The following is a 20266-nucleotide window of genomic DNA, read 5'->3' on the forward strand; positions in this document are numbered from 1 at the left end:
AATGTTACGGTATAATTTTTTACTATAGGCACAAACCATCGCAGATCTGGAAAATTAATTTATAGTGCCCGTTTTAAGGTGCCTTTTGGGCCATCACAAAATGAAATTGTTCTAAAGGAATCTTCTCCATAACTTCGATGAGGAACTTGGGTCTCAGCGCATTGCACACTACCACAAACAGAATGCACTGGAATAAACGCATTGGGTTAGTTTAGTTTTTGAGTTATATCCTGCAATAACTATTCAATTTATTCAACCATCTAATCATTTTTTTTATCAGATGCATGACCTTTACAACTGTAGTACAAACTAACACTATTACTTAATACTGCTACAGTTCATTTCTACTCCACATTTGCGTTTCTTTATTTGATTTTTGCACACTCACAATGCCCCATAGTGTTTTCAACCATCACAAATAGAGCTGCATGGACCTTTAATGATGCCATCTTTGATCTATAATGAAAACGTACTTTGCACTTTAGAGAATAGGACTATTTGAATTACAATGCCTGTTTGAAACAATAGTTCTGTGAATGCTCTGACTGAGGCGGAGATTCTGAAGAATATATTACATTTATTTTTCAGCTGGAAGTCACTAAACCTCTCTGAGCTCAGCGAATGTAAAATATAGTAGCAATCTCCATTTTGTGTTTATGTAAAGGCACACGGCTTGAATTCAAAACCAGGAATTACATCACACCGTGGAGCTTGATGGTTTATTATATAGCATAGTGTACAGTGGCAGAGTGGTTAACATTTCTGCTACAGCTCCTGGGTTTGATCCTCTCAAGCCCCATAGAAACAGAAACACTGCAGATTCCAGCCTAATGGAAAAACGTAGGTATTTTTGTCTTGATACCAAAACGTTACAGTCACGGGGGAGTGCTAGTTAAATCATTTTCTGTGACTGTGAACTCTTTGCAGAGGTCAGTGCCAAACTAGGCCCCAGGGAGCTGTTAGCCCCCAGCTGTTTGTAGGACAGTAAGGACAGTCCATAAAAATATAAACAGGGTTTTAAAAAATAATGTCAGGGCGAAGCATTTTGAGTGCTCCCGATTGGGGAAAAGTAAGTACATATTTACTCATGTGTACATTCTACATTAAAAACTACTTAAGAGTTTTGAATGCTCATTTAGTTTGTTCTCGACTTGTGGTAATATATGCAAAATCTCACTGCAATCTGAAGGTCTAGCTATGAACTCTTGTCTGGAGAAAAAGGAAGTAAAATAGTGGTATTAGCTGGACTATATGTAGTAGTTATGTATTTCTACTTGAACAATACAATTTTTTGCTGGGAACATGTTTATTGAGTATTTCTTTCATTGATTATTGCACATCAGAAACATAGACTTTATATATAAATGGACATAGCTAACCTGCTAGCCTCCACATCGGCTGCAATTCACTTTACATTGGAAAACTGTGGCCCTCTCTCTGTAACGGCTGCCGTCAAGACTCGTCATTTTGATCTCTGTTTGTATTAACCCGCTCTACATGATTCTGGTGTTTTTATTTTGCCATTGTGTCCGTAAATCAAGATATGAACATTAATAAGAGAGAAATCAGACACCTCCTTTCCTTGAGGTCACTCCCGCTCAGCAACAGGTTTCATTGACAGCAGTGGTGCAGGCGTAGCTTCATCTGTCTGGCCCCGGATTGGCTCTTTGGTTGCTATGATACTCCAAGAATTCCAAATATGGAAGTTGGCTCCAAAATGGCCCCTATGACCAGTGGCCTCGATGAGTTTTATTTGACTGGTGATGTCACACTCGCTTAGTCCACTTCTTTATAAAGTCTATGGTTAGAAAACATCATTCTAACTAACTACATTCCCCTTAATTATGTTGTACAAGCTACTTTCATACTAGGTCTTGCGTCTTTCCATACACATTCAAATTACACGCTCATTTCTTTTGTTTTAATTGTTCAGTTTCACATCTCCTTTGTGCTTAAATATCTCTGTTGTCAATAACTGGCAACAGAAACACTAACTTGAGCGCATCCCAAGTCTCCATGTGTTTGTCTCAGCACCTCTCCGTACAGTCAGGTTAATTAGGTGTGGATATAATCAAGCCCTGATCGTGTATTGATCCTCTCTATGGGACAGTGGAGTGCTCAACAATAGCCTCCTCCGGGACCCCACGCGGCATCCCATTCACTCAAGCGCCAGCGGCTCTTACGACCGCTGCCGAGAGCCGATTGGTTTTCTTTATAGAGGGAGGCGGGGTAAAGTCTTATCTCCGCTTCCAGACAGGGGCCATTCAGCGGGACTATCCCAAACCGACCCGCTCTGCCCTTGCTCGCTTGTTTCCTTTTTGTTAATAAAGTGCTCAGATAAGGTAGCGAGCTTTATCTAATTACAAGCCCTCGGACATCCGCCACGTTGAATCAACAAATATGCAAATGTTTCGAGTGTTTTGGAGCGCCAGGAGATTTGGGAGGTGGTTTCAAAACAAATAAAGCTAGTATTTTTATTAATCCGTCCCTCTTCTCCTACTATGGCTTCAATAGAGACACTGCAACATTTTAAAAGCGTGCGCAGTAATGGCTCACGTGCACAATAGGCTGAATAGGCTGGTGGACAGAGACAAAACAACAGATTAGGCGGAGCTTTTATGGATAAACCAAGTTTGTATCGCGACGTACAAGGTGAAAAAAGGTTGCAATGAACACCAAGGAAGGCAAAGGGGATGCGATGTAGGTCAGGACAGAAGGGGAGACGGTTGGAGAGGGTCTTGGCTAAGTGCACTATGTTCTCATAATGGTAAAAAAATAAGGCCAGGGACATCTCCATTATCTGTGTGTCTGTGCTGCATGTTCCGCAGTCCTATAGAGCGATGTAGCCTTCAGGTCTGGCACTGCTATTGTGCTGGCATTACTTCCATGGCTCAAGCTCAAGAGAATGGGCCGATTTTTTTTTTTTTTTTTTTTTACTTTTGTGCTGCTGGAAACTAAAGAGGAATGAGGATGGAATAACAGGGCTTAGTTATGAATATGAGCTTTCTTTTGGGAGGATAATAACTGTGCATAGTTTATCGGAACCAAATGGTCACTACCAAGAGTACAACCACGAATACTCTAGGTGAGGACGCTACGTGGTTACTTGGCCTAGTTACATTTTTACACCTTTTACTATAGGACTTTCACACTGTAGTTCCTGGGATCCTGGGATTTTTGCAGTTCTGGCCAGTGAAAATGTATTTAGTTACAGAAAACTGAATTACTGTACTGCATTAAAATGTATTTCATTCCGTATTCCGTTACAACGTCCAATCAGAGCTTTCCATTCTGGATACTTCGACATTAACTTGCATCACATTACATATAGAAAAACGGGATTAAAACAGCTTTATGTTGCTGTTTGTAATGCATTGATTTTTCACTAATTAGGGAAGGAAATTCCCACATCACGAGAGCTGTGTTGTCTTCTTACTAATTGCATGCAGTTTGATGCCTGAATTGCCTGATCAAGTTCCACAGTGTATTTGTTTGATTTTAGAAAGTAATTGGATGGTGAATGCTCCAAATAAATGAAAAAGTAACTGTACCAGAATACAGTCACTCCCAAAACTGGCACTGTTTAAAGAAATGTCCCATGAGATGCACGAGGTTCCGCCCATACGCTGGCTATGAGAAGAAGTAATGTTGTAACGTCACTGATAGATGTGTTCCAAAACAAGAGAATATTGAGAGGGTCCAGTTGCCCATGGTATCTGTTGCCAAAATCTTTAACATTTGAATAAAAATGATAAGCAGGCCTGTCACGATAACACATTTTGAAGTGTGATATACAGTTGAAGTATAGACAATAAACGATAATGCTCAAACCAAACCATAAAGCAGAAAGCAAAGTATTCTGAATAAACAATAATGTAAAAAAAATATGAGCTGCAATAAATACAGAACACAGAATACACTTAAGTAGTTAGTTTGAGTCTATAATGAGTCACAGAAACTCATAATTCTATAGTTAAAATGTCATCGTAATGCAGAAAAATAACTAAACTGTTTGCACGAGTATAAAGAAAAAGCATGCACAGTAAAATATGTCACGATATAGTAATTATCATGACAGGCCTAATGATATTCTTTGCTTTGATGACCCTAGACGCTGAACTGTCCAGTGTCCACTGAATCCAGCCCCACCTAAATGTACTCGGACAAGATGAAGCCTCAAGAGAAGAGCTTCCTCACAGTATCGAGCCAACGCCGCGTTAGGGCTAAATAGAAAAGAGTGCAAGTGTTTTGCATTGGAGATCCTAATAATGGTGCTAAAGACTTGGTAATGGTACATAAGTATGCGGTACGAGACTTTTTAATGAGATTACAAGGGCAGCAATATAGGCCCTGGTGAGGCAATTATTTCCTTACTTTGAGAAGAATGGCCCCCTCCCTCCCGTATAATCTTCTCGTCTTCCCTGTCTCTCACCCTCTCCACTCATCATCGCGATCTTGAGCTGTCTTCTCCTGTTCTAATCACTGTTGATCTGAGAGGGGCCTGAGAGCGACTGAGGGCTGCTATTATGAGATCGCTGGAGGAGACACGGAGCCCAATCAAACCACAGGCGAACGCGCACTGAGGACCGCATGTGCTGCTGGGGTGAACGGCTATAATCCTGATTACATGTAATTAGCCTGCATCGTGGTACTGACACTGATGCATTATGGGTGGATGGATTTAATTCTTGGTAACACCTTAGGATGCCTCATCATTCATTTAAGGGTTAATACATGTATTTTAGTTTCATTTATTTTAGCGGTTTCATTATTGGGGGTTAGCGCAGTCTTCTTCAAATTGTATAGAGACTTGAGATTAGATTGTGGCGAATTAAACAATAATAAAATGGATACTGTTGAATCTGATTTGGAGCGGACGGTATGCCTTAAAATTACAACTACAAATTTGATTCATAGTATTTTTAAATTGTCTTGAAGCTGTAACGAAAGTCTCTGCTTCATTGCAATTGGTTAAACGCACCTGTCAATCGCTCAGAGCGTCGCTGAGCCTGGCCAATAGGAAGTGAGGGTGGGAAAAAAGTCATTCAAGAGATTTTTTTTTTTACCAAAATTGCCCAGCCTCAATACGCCTATGATAGTCTTTACACTAAAAGAACAAGCGGTGTCTGTAATGCAATTGCCCCCTTCCCTTTTGCAGAATGAATCATATAGAAAGTTTTATACACTGCTTTGTAAACTTAAACTAATCTAAGACTATAAAAAGCACGTTTCTGTCTTGGGTATTTATGGCCTGGGAGTCTGAGTGAGAGCGTTTAACCTGGCTATGCTTCTTGCCTTCTTGTCCACAGCGTGTCAGAAGCCATTAGCATCTCGCCGTCACCTGGAGCGAGCTGTGAGGTGGAGTCCGGTCATATAAACCCTCCTTTCATATGTCTGAGTGAGTGCAGTGGTCAAGGCGAAAAGGGCCACCAAAGTCATGCTAAAGGACCAGACCGGTTCTGTTTGTTTTGAGCTGCTCCTGTGGTTCATGTTATTTTTATGTGTGTATTATTATTCTAACATATCGCAGCCAGCCAATCAGAAATAACATTATGATCAGTTGTTTTTATAGTGTATAGTGCGTTTTTGGAGATCCCATGACCCATTTGTTGTTCCTGCATATTTTGTCCTTGTAAAACAAAACTTGGGCCTGCCATCTGCTTGTCTTCATATACATTTGTTCTTCGCTATATCACGGCTCACCTTTCGCTATTTCGCATATTTTTTTTTTTTTTTGCGTGCTATTTTGCATGCTTTTTTTCCACCATATGAATATGCATTGTGTTCTGTGTCCTGATTGGCTAAGAGACTGTAGGTCATTGTCAATCAATCTCTTCCGTGCCCTGTCTCTTATACAGTATAGAATGTGTTCAGCCAAATTTACATAATTGTTCGATAGCGTTGTGACTCTAAAGTGCTGTATGTTTGCAAGTTTTCTCCCCGGCAAAACCCACAATGTCGATGAAACATTCTGCACCGACAAATTTCAGAAATGCTTTGGACTTAAAGTGTTTCTCTGCACGGAGAGGCACGTGAACAACACATTTAAAGCGATCATCGAGAAAGAGGGATATAATCCACGAAGTTTTGATCTTTGAGAGTGTTCAAATGAGAGAAATGTGAGAAAATGTTTGTGCCTGTGTGAGGAAAGTGTATAAAGTGTGTGGTGAGGGGTTTTACAGCTGCAAAACAAATATAATATCTGTAAAAAATAAAGCTGATACTTTGCGGATTTCGCCTGTTATGCCGCTTGGTTATCTCAGCTCATCTCTGTGGTGTAGTTACCTCGCTTTAATGAACAATAAAACACCCATAATAAAATAAATACATGTTAGATAAGTTGAGTAAGGCTAGTAAGATAACCATTTACTGAAACATTCCCGTAAAACGTAATGACATCTCCATACTTCAAAGTTCCACAGCGCACCGTTAAATCCATATACTTTTTTTTTTTTCTTTTTGAACGCATCAACGTACAAAACGGAGACTAAATTTGGCAGGGGTCAAAATGCTACACCTGATTGAAGTAATTGAAATAGACCTCTTTAAACCGTCACAGCTTTGATCAACACCAGGAGAGAGTGGCAGTAGCGTAGAAAGCATCATAGAGAGATTATAGTACACATATTATCTGCTGAAACGTACCATTCATTTCTTCTGTTTCCAGCTGCACTTCACACAATGCAATGCACTTGGGTTTATAACAAGTCTAAACAAATTACTTACACTTGCCGTTAACAGCATTGACCAAGTTCACACCATAATATTGAATTTGCTGCGTGCTGTAAAAATAAACTAAAGGACACAGTAAATGTAAGCACCGTATCAAATGGTGATTAATATTGAGTTGGCCAAAAATTAATATGTCTTTTGTTATTGCAGTCTCTCCATCTGTTTTGCTTTGTTTCAATCAATCTCTTGTATTGACAGATAAATAAATATTGAACTGACACACTATTACTTGCCACAATAAAAGTGGTAATTTGGCTGTAAATAGTCTATTGATTTGCTTCCAGTAAGCACATGCCGTAGGTGGGTTATTTATGTGTATGGGAGGTGTAATGCGGAAATGTAGACACAGTGGGAGGATGCCATTTTTACACTTATTTGCCTGGATATTGAGGATTTAAAGAAGCAGCCATTACTTACATGTACTCATATGGGAGAGAACTGTTTAGGGAAGACTATTAATCAAACGTTTTACTTCTAATACAGTATCAGTTTAGTTAAAGCTTAAAGCAGACATCAACTTTTTAGAGCTTTTAACCATGTTGTACTTTTCTCCTCTTACCATTTACTCAAGCAAAGTTGTATTTGGAGTGATTGGTGCATGTTTGAGCAATCTTTACGCCCACTGCTCTGTACTTACTTCGTTCTCCAATTTTATTTTCTTAATTGGCTATACGCGTAGGATTCCGCAGCATCGCGTAGTCATTTTGGTACAAATCAAAACAATCTGTGGCTCAGTAGCGTGATGCGCCGCTGTCCATTGAAGGGGCCGACAGCTACACGGCGCTTTATTGTGATGTTTACTGCGATGTCAGCTCGCATTGGGCAGCGCAGTTTTCTAATGCAGAATGATCCTTGGGTGTCACAGTTTTTAACTATATAGCAGACACAAGCACAATGTGACTTCTTAAAAAAAAAACAGCTCCCAATTAAACCCAAGATATTTCGCTTTATTCTTACAAAAGACCAGGTTAAGGTCTGATTTGGTGTTTTTGTTTCATACACAGGCTGTTTATTGGTGATCCACATTGAGAAATTTCTTAATATTTTAATTTTGGATTGATTTGTATTATTTTAGACAAGATCGTACAGAGCCTTGCATGATTCCTGTACCAAAAAATCCCTTATGCAATAGTGCAATACAGAGTCATTTTAATTCTTAATGACAGTGCTTGAAAAGACCATTATCTTTAATAATAGTACTTGGTGTGAATAGGTTCAGAGTTACAGGCATAGGTCATTTCTTGCAACTGGAAACAGAGAAAACTATGTATTAAGTGATTAAGAACAGCCCTCCTCATACACACATACTAACACATGTATTAATCGTAGTAGTCATGAGCAGTTGTAGTAGGAGCTGGCTCACTCACCTGTGGGGTAGCGCTCTATGACTGGCAGGTCATCCACCTGCAGAGTGGCATTACCACCACTCCTGGTAAACTTCACTATATGGTACTTTCCATCATTTACAAACTTAGACGTCTCCTCTATGTTTATGTCGTCTGTGCCCACGTTAAATACAACTGCGATGTTCCCCCTTTCCTGAAAAACACAAGAAAACAGAAAGGAAGAGGCATGAGTAATGACACATACCAACACAAAGGCTTTTATTGTTTAAGAGCACATCATTTTGTTGTTGATTACAGACTTTGCAGGAACAAACTAAACATATTGTGGGGGAAGGTGCTTTGCAACCTCAAAAGGGTAAGAATAAAAACAGCAATAATTACTTGTACTATCTCTCCTGTAATAACAAATCTCCCATTCTGCATTTGATTATATATATTTTTTTACATTTAACACCAGTCGTTCTCTATATTTGTAAAGCATATTTGTAAGTCCTTTCTTTAGAACTGCTAATTAAATATTTAGAGAGCCCTTCTGGGAAGCATAGCCATTCAAATCATATAGTCCCGGGTAGAGGGGGGCTTACTGCTATAGGACTGCTTGGCCCTAATACAATAACCGTAATTGAATTAAAGAAAGTTTGTTCATAAACTATGGGAGTAGGCAGTGCTTTTCTCTCCATTAGCGGCCTGTGCCTTTTATAGTGGACTGCCAGCTGTATGAAAAGAACCATATGGCCACTCGCCGCAGTCTGGACCCCAGCCACATTTCAGCGTAATGTTTTTGTCCTGCTGGGAAAGGTGCTTTTACAGCAGTAGCGGATATTCATTTGGAACATGCTATTATTATGCTATTGACTGAAGCATTTGAGTGCCACTATGCTGCCATCTGTACAAATTATAAATTAGACTTTAGTGTCATTAGGTTGTATAATGAATCAAAATCCAATGGCACACTTCAGTAAGAGAGGGGTGACCACCTGCACGACTACTGGCAATGGAGTAACTATATTTATTGAAAATTAGAACATATGCTAAAACTGTTTAAAAAAAGGACCTATGTTGTAGCTATGTTCTAACATGTGGTGTGTCATGTGAAGTGCATACATGGAAATTGATGGCCCAAACTAGCCTCTTTAGCCTTGTATTCATTGGCTGATGTGTGCTACTGCCATCTGGCCTCTTCCCCGAACACATACATCTACATCAATGTGTTAAATTATCAATTAAATCCAAGCAGAGCTACCATGTGTGCTGGTTTGGGGTGTACATTCTAAAATACTTTCAACACATTCCATCAAACCTCAAGAAAGATCTTCATATTTGAGTGAGAGGAGCACATGACTGGTTTGTGTGAAACTGACTCATTAAAGGGCTGTGAAGACTGCATTCATTATACAGTGTCAAAAGACGGATCTGAGGAGGGAGGAAGAATCGTCTACTCGTGTCCAGAAGAGATGGCTATCTACTGTACTAGTGTAGATTATACCATAACAAACAGCAAAAATCTACAGAACGTCTTCTTCAGAGCAAAGTTTGTCGATTGATACAAACCTAGCCGAGGACAGAACTTTATTAATAAGCAAAAAGTTATAAATATAGTAATGTGTGTGATGATAGGTAGTTACGCTCACAGGATGAACAACAAAAAAGAATGGAATCGTCAATATTTGTCTGAATGAGCAGAGAATGAAGAATGCGCCAACTACAAGGTTAAGTTTGAGCATTTAAGAGTCCTGTACCCAACTTTTTCCATGTATTTAAGCAAAATGTAGGTCAAAATAAGTCTGCTGTGTCTGTGTCTAATTGCATTTAAAACGCCGTCCTGTCTGGGAATAAGGAATCGTACGCTTAGCATGCTAGTTGTTGTTAGCAATGACAGCGTACAACAACATTTTTGCCTCTATCTCCTCCCTAGATTGGCCCGGGCTTGATAATCTGTTCCCTTCCCTGAGTCGCCTCTTTGAGCTGCAGAGATGGGAGCATCTGGTGGAGGCTCGGCTTACTGTAGCAGCGCTGTGCATGTCATTATCCAGTCAGCAAGACCAATACTCCTCTGCATCTCCATCTAAGTCTCCATACGCCACGCACGCACACACACATGCACACACATACACGCAGCCTCCAGTCACACACCACACTGCTTTAAAGTGTGGAGGAAGAAGTTCAACATGCCCCAAGAGCCACCAGCTAAAGTGCAATTAAAACCATTTGTAATGTGTCACAGCGCATTACCAAAAGTGGGACAATTGTATGCTTTGTAATGTAATTTCAGCGGGTTATATAATACGATGGGTTAAAGCTACACAACACAATTTATAGAGCGCTCAGAGGCAAAAACACGAGCCAAAACAGTGAGGCAGACTCGCACTGCTCTTTAAAGGGCAACATAAAGCTAGTATTCATAAGTGTGATCTTAAAGGTACACAAAATGCATACAAGAGGATACTAATTAATTAAAAGTGAAGCATTTTAATAGAAATGTTATTGTTTTGCCAGGAATGCTCTTTGCATTAAACTTGTCTATATCCATGGAGAGAAGCAGGTGACCCCAGTTTTTCAAAGTAAAACACTTTTTTTTTTTATTGAATGAATGGATGAGTGATATGTTTAATCTCAAACTGTGGAACATTCCTGCCAACGCAACAAGATTTCCATGGAGACCAGCAGGTGGTGGAGCAGCACAGCTTTAAACTGATGGGTTCATTATGAGTGATTAAGTCCTGATAGTATAATGTATATTACACTAAGATTTTTTTTATTCTGGAAACAACAAGCAACAAAAACAACAAACAATCAAAGTACCCTAATAAATTCATTTACTTCCTATTCGGTTTGAGCAGTACGTTTTTACTTTTATTCTGGATATCGCTCAAATAAACAAATTGAGCTACATCGTTTTGAATCTGGTTGGGAAAATGGCAGACGACCAGGCTCTGCTCTTGTGGGGGCCGCTGAGGAGGAAGAGACTTTGGTGTTACAGTAAAACCTTGTGTAATCTCAGTCATTAGTAGAGATTTGCTCCTCTCCACACACACGAACACACACATTCTACCCACATCACTGCCACACCACCCCGCTCTAGCATGTTCACTGCATTCACAATTCACATGAGAGGAGCAGCTGGGATGGCAATGCTACACAGATTTGATTTTTTTCCCCCCAAGGACTATCAAAAACTCAATGCTTTCATCTCCCTCTCAAACTTTATTTTGTATTCCATTTGGTTTGGCGAGACAAAAATAAAATAAAAATCATTTGCGAGACCCAACCCAATTAAAACTCTACTTTTTAATAACCTCCTTGAACTGACTTCCAATGTTCCCCATGGTCTCATTAATACATTTACTGCATTTAGCGCAAACTGCCAACTCCAATTTCCATAGCATGAAGAGGACAGGTCTTCCAAACGCTACGATAAAGCAGGATGCAGATGAAAGGCTACCAGACAAGGACAAAAAGCTCACCATTAGATTACGACGGCTTGTGGCAGATCTGAGATACGAGACATGCTCTGAAAACACAATTTCATATTTGACAAGCTTCACGTTTGTCTCTCGCTAATGCTGTTAGACTGTTATTGCAGCAAAGTGCGGCGAGCTGGTGTACGCTTTCAAACGCCAATTTTATTTCCTCCTAAATAATAATTCCCGAAATTCAATCTGAGAGCAGTTTCTTGGGCACTCCGAGGCATCTAATCCTAAAGTGTAATAGGAAGCGGGCTTATGTCAAGACAGTGATTGATAGCTGCTTATATAAATCAACTCCATTACAGCCTATAGGGTCTTTATACAGTTGACGACGTCTGTGGTGGTGGACCCCGCTGGGCTGCCTTTGGGACTCTAATGCACACGCAGGCGAGCGGTGTATGCCTGACACGCTGCATGCTGCTTTGATTAATTGCTCATCAAGGCGCAATAGAGTTTAATTAACTGATGAAGTTGATCCATTCTGTGCTAATCTTTTCACTTTTATGCTTCTCATCCGAGCTGCAGCTGTGGGGCGGAGTAGACGCTGCGATGTGTCACTTTTAAACATCCCATCTAAGTGTTATGAAACCAGACGAATGCAGCTTAAATCGCATTTGTAGCAATGATAATATGAATATGAAATTGTTGAGAAAAAGCCAAGGAATGAGTATAAGACTGTTTCCCCCTTGACCACAGACTTTATATATAAATGGACATAGGTTATAACGTGCCAGCCGCCATGTTCCAAATCGGAAGTAGGCATTTTGAGCATTTTGAGAGCGTTTTTATTTCACTATCGTGTCCGTAACTCAATATATGAACATTAATAAGAGACAAATCAGTTGCCTTCTTTCCCTGTGGTTGCTCCTGCTGGGCGTTGACAACAGATTTGATTGACAGTGTTGCTAAGCACGGGCGGAACAGGACGTTACCTTCAACAGCCTTGTGTCGTATTGTCTCTTTGGTTGCTATGATACTTGCAGTCGAAATTCCTAAGATGAAACTTGGCTCCAAATTCGCCCCTTTAAAGGCTAGCCTCGATGAGCTTCAGTTGACTGGAGTTGAACGCTATGGGTGGCCTGTTAGTCGACTTCTTTAAACAGTCCCGGCACAAACACACACTCTATGTAAACTTCCGTGTGCAGGTCTTAACTAAGATGTTATTGCTTTGCCTGTAATGTTCTGCTTTAAACACATCTATCTTACACTTACTCAATTACAGGTGTTCCAGGGAAAGCAATAACATTTCCATAGAGCGCAGGGGCCAAATGCAACCCTCAGACCCTCGATTTTTGTTGGCCCCTGAAGCCCCTCGGTGATTGGAACCACGTTATCACAATACATTTTACTGCATTTTTCCACAAATTTGCAAAAAGTAACTGGACAGGAGTTTTAGAGTGAAGACATTTTGCTGTAGGTGTGTTAGTTTCATATAGATGTTTTAGTTTCAGTGTAGCTATCTCCTCGTTTCAGATAGATATAAATCAGTGTCCCCCAGCAGTCTGACCAAAACTGAAGCCGCTTGAATGAGCAGTGACACCTCTTCACTCTAAAACTTTTTGTCCAGTTACCGGAATTCAGTTTCTTTTACTATGGATCATACCTGGACGACTGCGGGATTATATAATTTTGCAAAAGTAATTCATTATGCTTCATTATGTTTCAATATGTGGCACTGTGGAAAGCTTGGATCAAAGTTTGGGTCAAAGAGAAAGCAAACAGAAGACCCTGCACCAGAAATTTTACTATTCAAACAAAAAAAAAGAACAATATTGAAATGCTGATCAGCTTCTCACTGTTACGAAGAGTATTTGAAAATAAAACACCTGCTTTGCCACAGCTTGTTGCCAAAAATGTACCGTATGACCCATTTTGGACATTATTAAAACGTGTGAGAAAATAAAACTGTTTATTTAACACAAAGCCCTTTTCTTTTGTCATTTCAAGACAGATTGAAAACTCCTCTCCTTGAAATATTCTCTCATATCTCCTTTGTGTGACACCATTCCCCCACGACAAACCCCATCTAAACAAATATGTGTTAAACGCTTCTCAGTCAGGAGCGCTCCCATGACATCTTGAAGTACGAGAAAGCCCGCTGACACCTTCTGACAGCTGGGCCGCCCTAAATAATGAATCACACATGAATAAGTGATGACTTTTAAGGATACAGTATGTTTCTGTAATATGCTCAAGGGTCAAACACAAAAACAGGAGCGCAGCCAAAAGTATCCTCATGTTTGTAATGCTTTAATGGCTGATCTCTTCCAACGCCCACACACAGCTGAGGAGGAGACAAACACAAGGAATGAAATGTGCTACTTGCAGCAGTGTAAGCCTCGCCTCAGCTGATTTAAAGGTGCACTGTGTAACTTTTCAGACGGAGGGTTCACCGCCTGCTTGTCTTCATGGAGGTATTATGATACCTGGAATATTACACAGTATGGTATTAAATGTATATATCTCAATGAAAACAAGGAAGAACAAGTATAGATCCAAGCCATGTTATAGATCAGATCTGTGGAGAGGTGACCCTGCTCACAGTAATAATGCATGTTTTTTAAAGCGTTTTGCAATTAAACACCTCTAATTGAATATGCAAGATAGAATATTATAGAAAATGTCATACTGTGGAATATTCCAGGTAAAACACTAACATCTCCATGGAGACAAGCAGGTGACCGGCCTCCACCAGAGGTACTAGAATGTAGGCCAATCCTAATACAGTCTTTGTTTACACTGTATGACAGTGTATGTATGTATGTATGTCGCCCTGCCAGCAGGTGGAGCCCTCCCTGTGCGCTCATGTCAGAGGCGTACTAAACTGCTGCTCTGTACAAGCTAAATGTCTTAATGCAGCTGGACCGGGCACGCCGCTGTACGCTTCACCTTATCTTTTAATTACCTCTGGCAGTCGGCGCCTTCTCCTTTTTAGCAAAGCCTGGTTTAATGAAATTACAGGCCTAATGGAATAATTATGAAAAAGAAAATGGAGTTTCTGCCTCAGCAGTGTGTATTACTGAACTGTACTGTACAATATGCACAATATTATTTACATTGTACTATATGGACTTTAGCCAGGCAGATTCAACTGTGACTACCTATACTTTACTTTCATCATTATAATTATCTTATTCAAGTTATGCAAACTGGTTTAGTCCTGGTTTTATGATGCCTGACCTTCCTGGTGCAACACTTTCTGGCTTTGCACTGACATAAAAGTTCTGATTTGAAACACCACATATACCAGAATTTCCATTCAAACTCAACATTTTACATTAGACTAATTCATAAAATGTAGTATAAAATGTGCAGTATCACCTATGGACTGGACCTTTGACATAGTACAGCCCCATTCAGAAGTGCATTACAGTTTTAATGCTCGAGTATCAAATTTGAAATAGGTTGGTTAAAGTGAGGAAGGAACTGGATGGTGGATTTACTGTAGTTCTCTGCTATCTCTCTCATGCTTTTTTCCAAGCTAAATCTGTCACCTTATGGGAATGTATTAGCAAATGACTGCAATCCATATAAGATTAATTGCAGGATTATAATTAATAGGTTTTAGGGTAATTCCATGGATTCAACTAAATATGTGCTCCTGAGCCTACTGTAAAACCAAATGAAGAAAAAAAATTATCTTTAATTTTACGAAAAGAACTTCTATAACATATAATACTGTGGCAGACACTTGTATTTCATTATTGCCATTGGGTTGGTGAGGTAGAATTGCGTTTGCTTCAAGCTAAGCTAATTTCAAAATCAAGACCGCTAGCTAAAGTGCCTAATTATGTGTGAAGTTGGCTCGAAATTGTTTCCATTGCTCCAAGACTCTATCAAGTAGCTTTCTATAGGAGAGCTTCATCAAATAGCACAAGTTAATAAATCATCAGGGCAGCCACAGTCGCAGCTCTGGAGAAGGCCGCTAAAAGAACACAGAGGAGATGGATGGCATGTGAGAGAACAGATAGAATAAGATGGAATATGCTACCTATAGGTACAATATATAGACCTGTGAAAAAGAAAATATTTTCAAGAAAACCATATGAAAAGAGAAAAGTAGGTTATACATTCAAAATCAAAAAAATTCTACACTAGGTCAAATGACTATTTCTAAAAGTACATTCAAATTCTGACAAGTATAGCACTGGTCACAAGACACAGTTCCATTTCCGCTTAGTTCAGGTTAAAATATTCAAGTTTTCTCTAATTTATTTGGGTAATTTTACATCAGGCATTACATTATATATTATCATTAAATTGTAAAGTACAGAAACCAAAAGAAGTAGGCTGAAATAAAAGCTTATGTGTGCACAGGAACATCAGATACATTCACTCCTTACATGTTACACTCACTCCTTAATTATCAATGTGTTGTGATTATATTTTATTCTTCTAATAATTCATAAAAAATAATGAAAAGAAACTTAATGAAAAATGTTTCTTTGGTTCCAACCTCTGAATCTACACAGAGATCTGGATTGAGACCAAAAGAGGCATAATTGCTTGGCTCACTGCACAGTTTATCAAAATTTGAATTTTACACCACAAAACATTCAGCGGCTCACTATTTTGTTGGGTTTGTTGTTGCTCAGATAGCAGTTTCTCATTTTACTGCAGAACAAAACAAACCAAATATTGAAACTGCTTATCACATCCATTCTATCTATAAAGCTGTGTATTTTTTCCTAGAGACAAACATATGTGCAAATGATGAGATCTTAAAACCTTTCAGAAGTGGCGGAAATGCTTAAGGATGTTGACGGTAACTGATCCAAAAATATCCCGGGTCCTTTGTATGCGGAGTGCTGCATCATCATAACCTGCAATGCTCTTCCCAAGGAGAAAGTCATTACAGGCACACGCAGTCAGCCAGCAGCCAGTTTACACTCTAAGGAACAATAAGAGCTATCTACTGGAGAACTGTGCTTTGATCAGGGGATGTTATAATTAAGCTAGAATTATCAAAACATTTGTTATGCAAAGTGAAAGACAAGTGATGCGATTAGGCCCGGGCGAAACACATCATATTGATCTGGGTTTCCAAACCACTTATGACATAAAAATGGCTTTAAATATTGATTTCATGAATAGCCAAGACTGAACCCTCCTCCAAACCATATGATCATTGACAATTAAGCATCTCGATCTCGATTAAATTTGACCAATTGCACAGCCCCAGATGAGGCTGTTTCTGAAATCAATTCATTTAACGTACAAGGTCATTCATACTGGTAAATTAGGTTAGTTTGAATCTTGAAACTGGTGCTAGTGCTGTTGTGTTCTCGCCAAAACACTTGCCTTGTGCCTCTCTGTATGAATGATTTAGTGATACTGCATGATTTGTTCACCTAGCTTAAGCAGCCCAGCCCAGGCTCACTGTCGCTGGGTAGAGGCACTAAGCATTAGACCTGTGCCACTTACGGACTTATGAAAATAAAAAAAAAAACAGCAACAAAAAAACACTGAAATCTTTGGATGAAGCTGAAGATACAAATGAATAAGATGGCGAAGAGAGATGGCAATGTGAGGGTTTAACCATGGATCTGTTACAATAACTAGATCGAGTATTGCTAGTTTAGAGCTGCCTCGAGGATAAGTGGCCACTCATTGGTACTATAACAATAATAATCCCTCCAGAAAGGACTGAGCGCAGTGTAATCACAAACTGCTCGTGTTCGGCTGACAGAGAACCTACATTTCATAACGGTCCAGTTTTGTGGCGATTTTTACCTATTTCCATAAACTTTTTTCTCAAATATCGTCATCATTGTCATAAAAATAGCTTTTTAATAATTAGCTTTGGTTACGTTCTATATGCTCACTGATTGGTTAGAGCGGTCACGTGGTACGACATGAACGAGCATATGAGCGATTACCATTTATAATATATTCATTATTATCGCACAAAGTCTCATGGGGGGTAGCTCAACTGCACATGGTTGATGGACAGGGTAGGACTGAATGTACTTAGCTGCTAAAGGCTAAACTAGCGGCATGCGCCAATGGCCACTTACTTCAATGGGGGGCCATGTTTAGAACCTGGGCCTTGGTTTTAATCTAGAAGCTAATTTTTGGGAAACAGCAATGTAAACCAGCCATAAGTCTCCTCTAGTGCTTCGCCTTTGGTCTTTATCTCTCTATCTGCATAATTTCACTAATAAACTCTGTATTGTATTGTATTGTACGCCGACGTTGCTTCATAACCCCGCAGACTTCACCCCGAAACATCTCGACTCCTTCAGACTATGGTATTTCAACGGTAAAAAATCCTGAATTTAAATATGCTGGAGCTGGGTCTCAGGGCTTAGCTGTCGCCTCATTAGCGCTTGAGTAGAGGAGCGGAGTTCACAAGTTTACAAGTGTCTGGGAGCGTCCCTGAGTTGAAGTGGGCCAGTGGTGCAGCTCTAAAAGACACAGTTAATCGTCTTTTTGCTAAAGTGACATTCGCCTTCGGTCGCTGTGCTCTTTCTCGCTCCTGTTTGCTCGTCCCTTGACATTTTTCATCAGGAGAGGTCATCACATATCTGGAGTTTAGTTCTGCTTCACTCACAGAAATCAATTGGGGTTTGAGGTGATTCCCTGTTTGTCAGCTGTGCCCTTGTCTCTCCTTCAGACTGTCCTCTCGTCCAGGTGTCATTTAGCCATTTTTTTTAAAGACTGAACAATATATCGCAAAAGTATTGATGAATATTACCAGTAGTATTCATGGGTTTCAAGAATAAACTAAATATGGTATGTTCTGAATGGTGCAAAGTGTTCAAAATGGTGACTATAAACAGGAAGCTGAAAGTCGCATTATCAAAGCAATCTCCTCAATACAGACACACAAATCGAATCTTATACTGAACAAATGGATCCAAATTTTATGTGTGTGTGACAAATGCCATGGCTCCCCTTTCATTTTATTCACAGTGTCCCTACTCACTCGCGCAACATGATGGAGCACAACATATTTCTTTTGATACGCAATGACCTCCAAATTGAATACAATCTGCATTAATGTATCCACTTTGTCTGACCCGATGTCTGATAATCAAATTGCATTATTGCATTTTAAAAATTCATTTGCTGAAAAATGTGTTTTGCGCTGAATTAACCAATATTTCTTGAAGTATGACATCGCGGCTTCCTTTTTCTTTCCAGTCCACTTTCTCCATGCGGTTTTGTAATTAAATGGTAGGTCTGCTAATCGTAAAAACCTACCTCACTTCTCTCTTGCTTCTATTTAAACAGAACTGGCTTATTCACACTGCGCATTTATAATAGCGCTTTTATTTGGCTGTAAAAAAAGAATAAATACGGCGTTTAAGGCGGGCCCATCTGACAGTTCAATAGCAGGTATACGGTTATAATGAACATGGAACGGGACAGATGCGTTGCTGACGTGTGACAGGCGTCTAGCGGGATATTATCTCTCATCGCTGTGTACTGTGGCAATCACACGGGCAGAATGAATATTGCAGGAGCAGGTTGTGTTCTGTCACTCCGTAGCACAGCAGAGGATGCAAAGCTGACACAGAGATGGTATTAAAGAGTGACGATACAGCTTTGGTCTCATTGGTTAAAGTGCTTTTTGAGTGTGAACTGTGAATGTGGTCGAGAATGTGCAGTGGTATTAGTCAAATAGAGATAAGCTAACAAACCATGTAAAGTATATTATAAGGACTGCTGTTCACTTTGCTGCGGAAGTTGTTATGAGCGCCGCCATCGTCATTCCGGTTGTATTATTCTGCACGGAGCTGCCGATGTTGACAGCAAACGCTTTCTATACGGACTACACAGTCGTTTTAAAGCCTCCCAGAGAATCGCTGCAGTGTTGACTTGTTGGTTACATGAACATAGAACGTTTTACACAAATCAACCTACTATCTACTCGTGGCAAAACCTTCTCAAATTCTCCATTTTAAGATAAACAGGACGCTTCGCACATCGTATTTCTGACGCCAGGTGCATTAGAGAGGGTGTGAGTAATGCTTGTCAAAAATCTAAAATAGAAAAACTCCCGCACTCAGTCTATCTTGCAAAAAGTGAGGTTTATTTACAGTGAGGTAGCAACTAGGACTTCATCAGATAAATGTGTGTCTGAGGCTGTGGAGACATTTTGAATAGGTGTGGCTGGAGTGACACGCAATGAGAATAGCCAGAGTGCATGATGAAAAATTGACAAACAGAATAAATAAGTGGCACATATAGTTGTACCGGATATAATGCGCACGGATCACATAATAGAAGTAGTTCAAAATAGCTGAAATGAATGGGATTCCTGTTTAACTGTGCCACCACGAAGTGCAGTTTAGTAGCAGAATAAGGTCAATATGGGCAGATGTAGAGCTGTGTTGTTGTCAAAACCATAAATTCATTATTAGATGCTGTAAATGCTTTTCCATCACATTAATTTATTGTAGTTTTGCATTGTTGCGTGCAAACATTGCTCGATAAATGATTTTACTTAAAACAAACATAACTATAGTCATTACTTCTATGAACTTTGATGGTAAGACGAAACAAATGTGACCTTATAACAAAACACATTGCATATAATAATGAATACCTAGCCAGCACAGAAGAGTCCCCATGTATTTTTCTTGTCTCATATCATGTACTTACGGATGCTAACTATAGATTTTGTTGATCATTAGTGGTAGCATTAAAAATATCTAGCGAAGCGAAGAAGAACATGACCCTAAATCAGCTCAGCCTACATGCACCAGACCCATG

At 39.7% G+C, this 20266-nt stretch overlaps 1 protein-coding gene across 18 annotated transcripts in view; it reads right to left on the reverse strand.

The window, feature by feature from the left end:
- The window catches only part of LOC117382306 (neurexin-1a-like), a 313634-nt gene that overhangs the window by 52780 nt on the left and 240588 nt on the right, over positions 1–20266 (reverse strand). For all 18 annotated transcript variants that reach the window (XM_033979439.2, XM_033979430.2, XM_033979425.2 and 15 more), the window contains one exon: positions 8100–8271. In XM_033979439.2, coding sequence (XP_033835330.1) covers positions 8100–8271 — 172 coding nt within the window. The remainder of the gene's footprint in view (positions 1–8099; positions 8272–20266) is intronic.

This window comes from Periophthalmus magnuspinnatus, chromosome 15 (assembly GCF_009829125.3).
Source record: "Periophthalmus magnuspinnatus isolate fPerMag1 chromosome 15, fPerMag1.2.pri, whole genome shotgun sequence".
Lineage (NCBI taxonomy): Eukaryota > Metazoa > Chordata > Actinopteri > Gobiiformes > Gobiidae > Periophthalmus > Periophthalmus magnuspinnatus.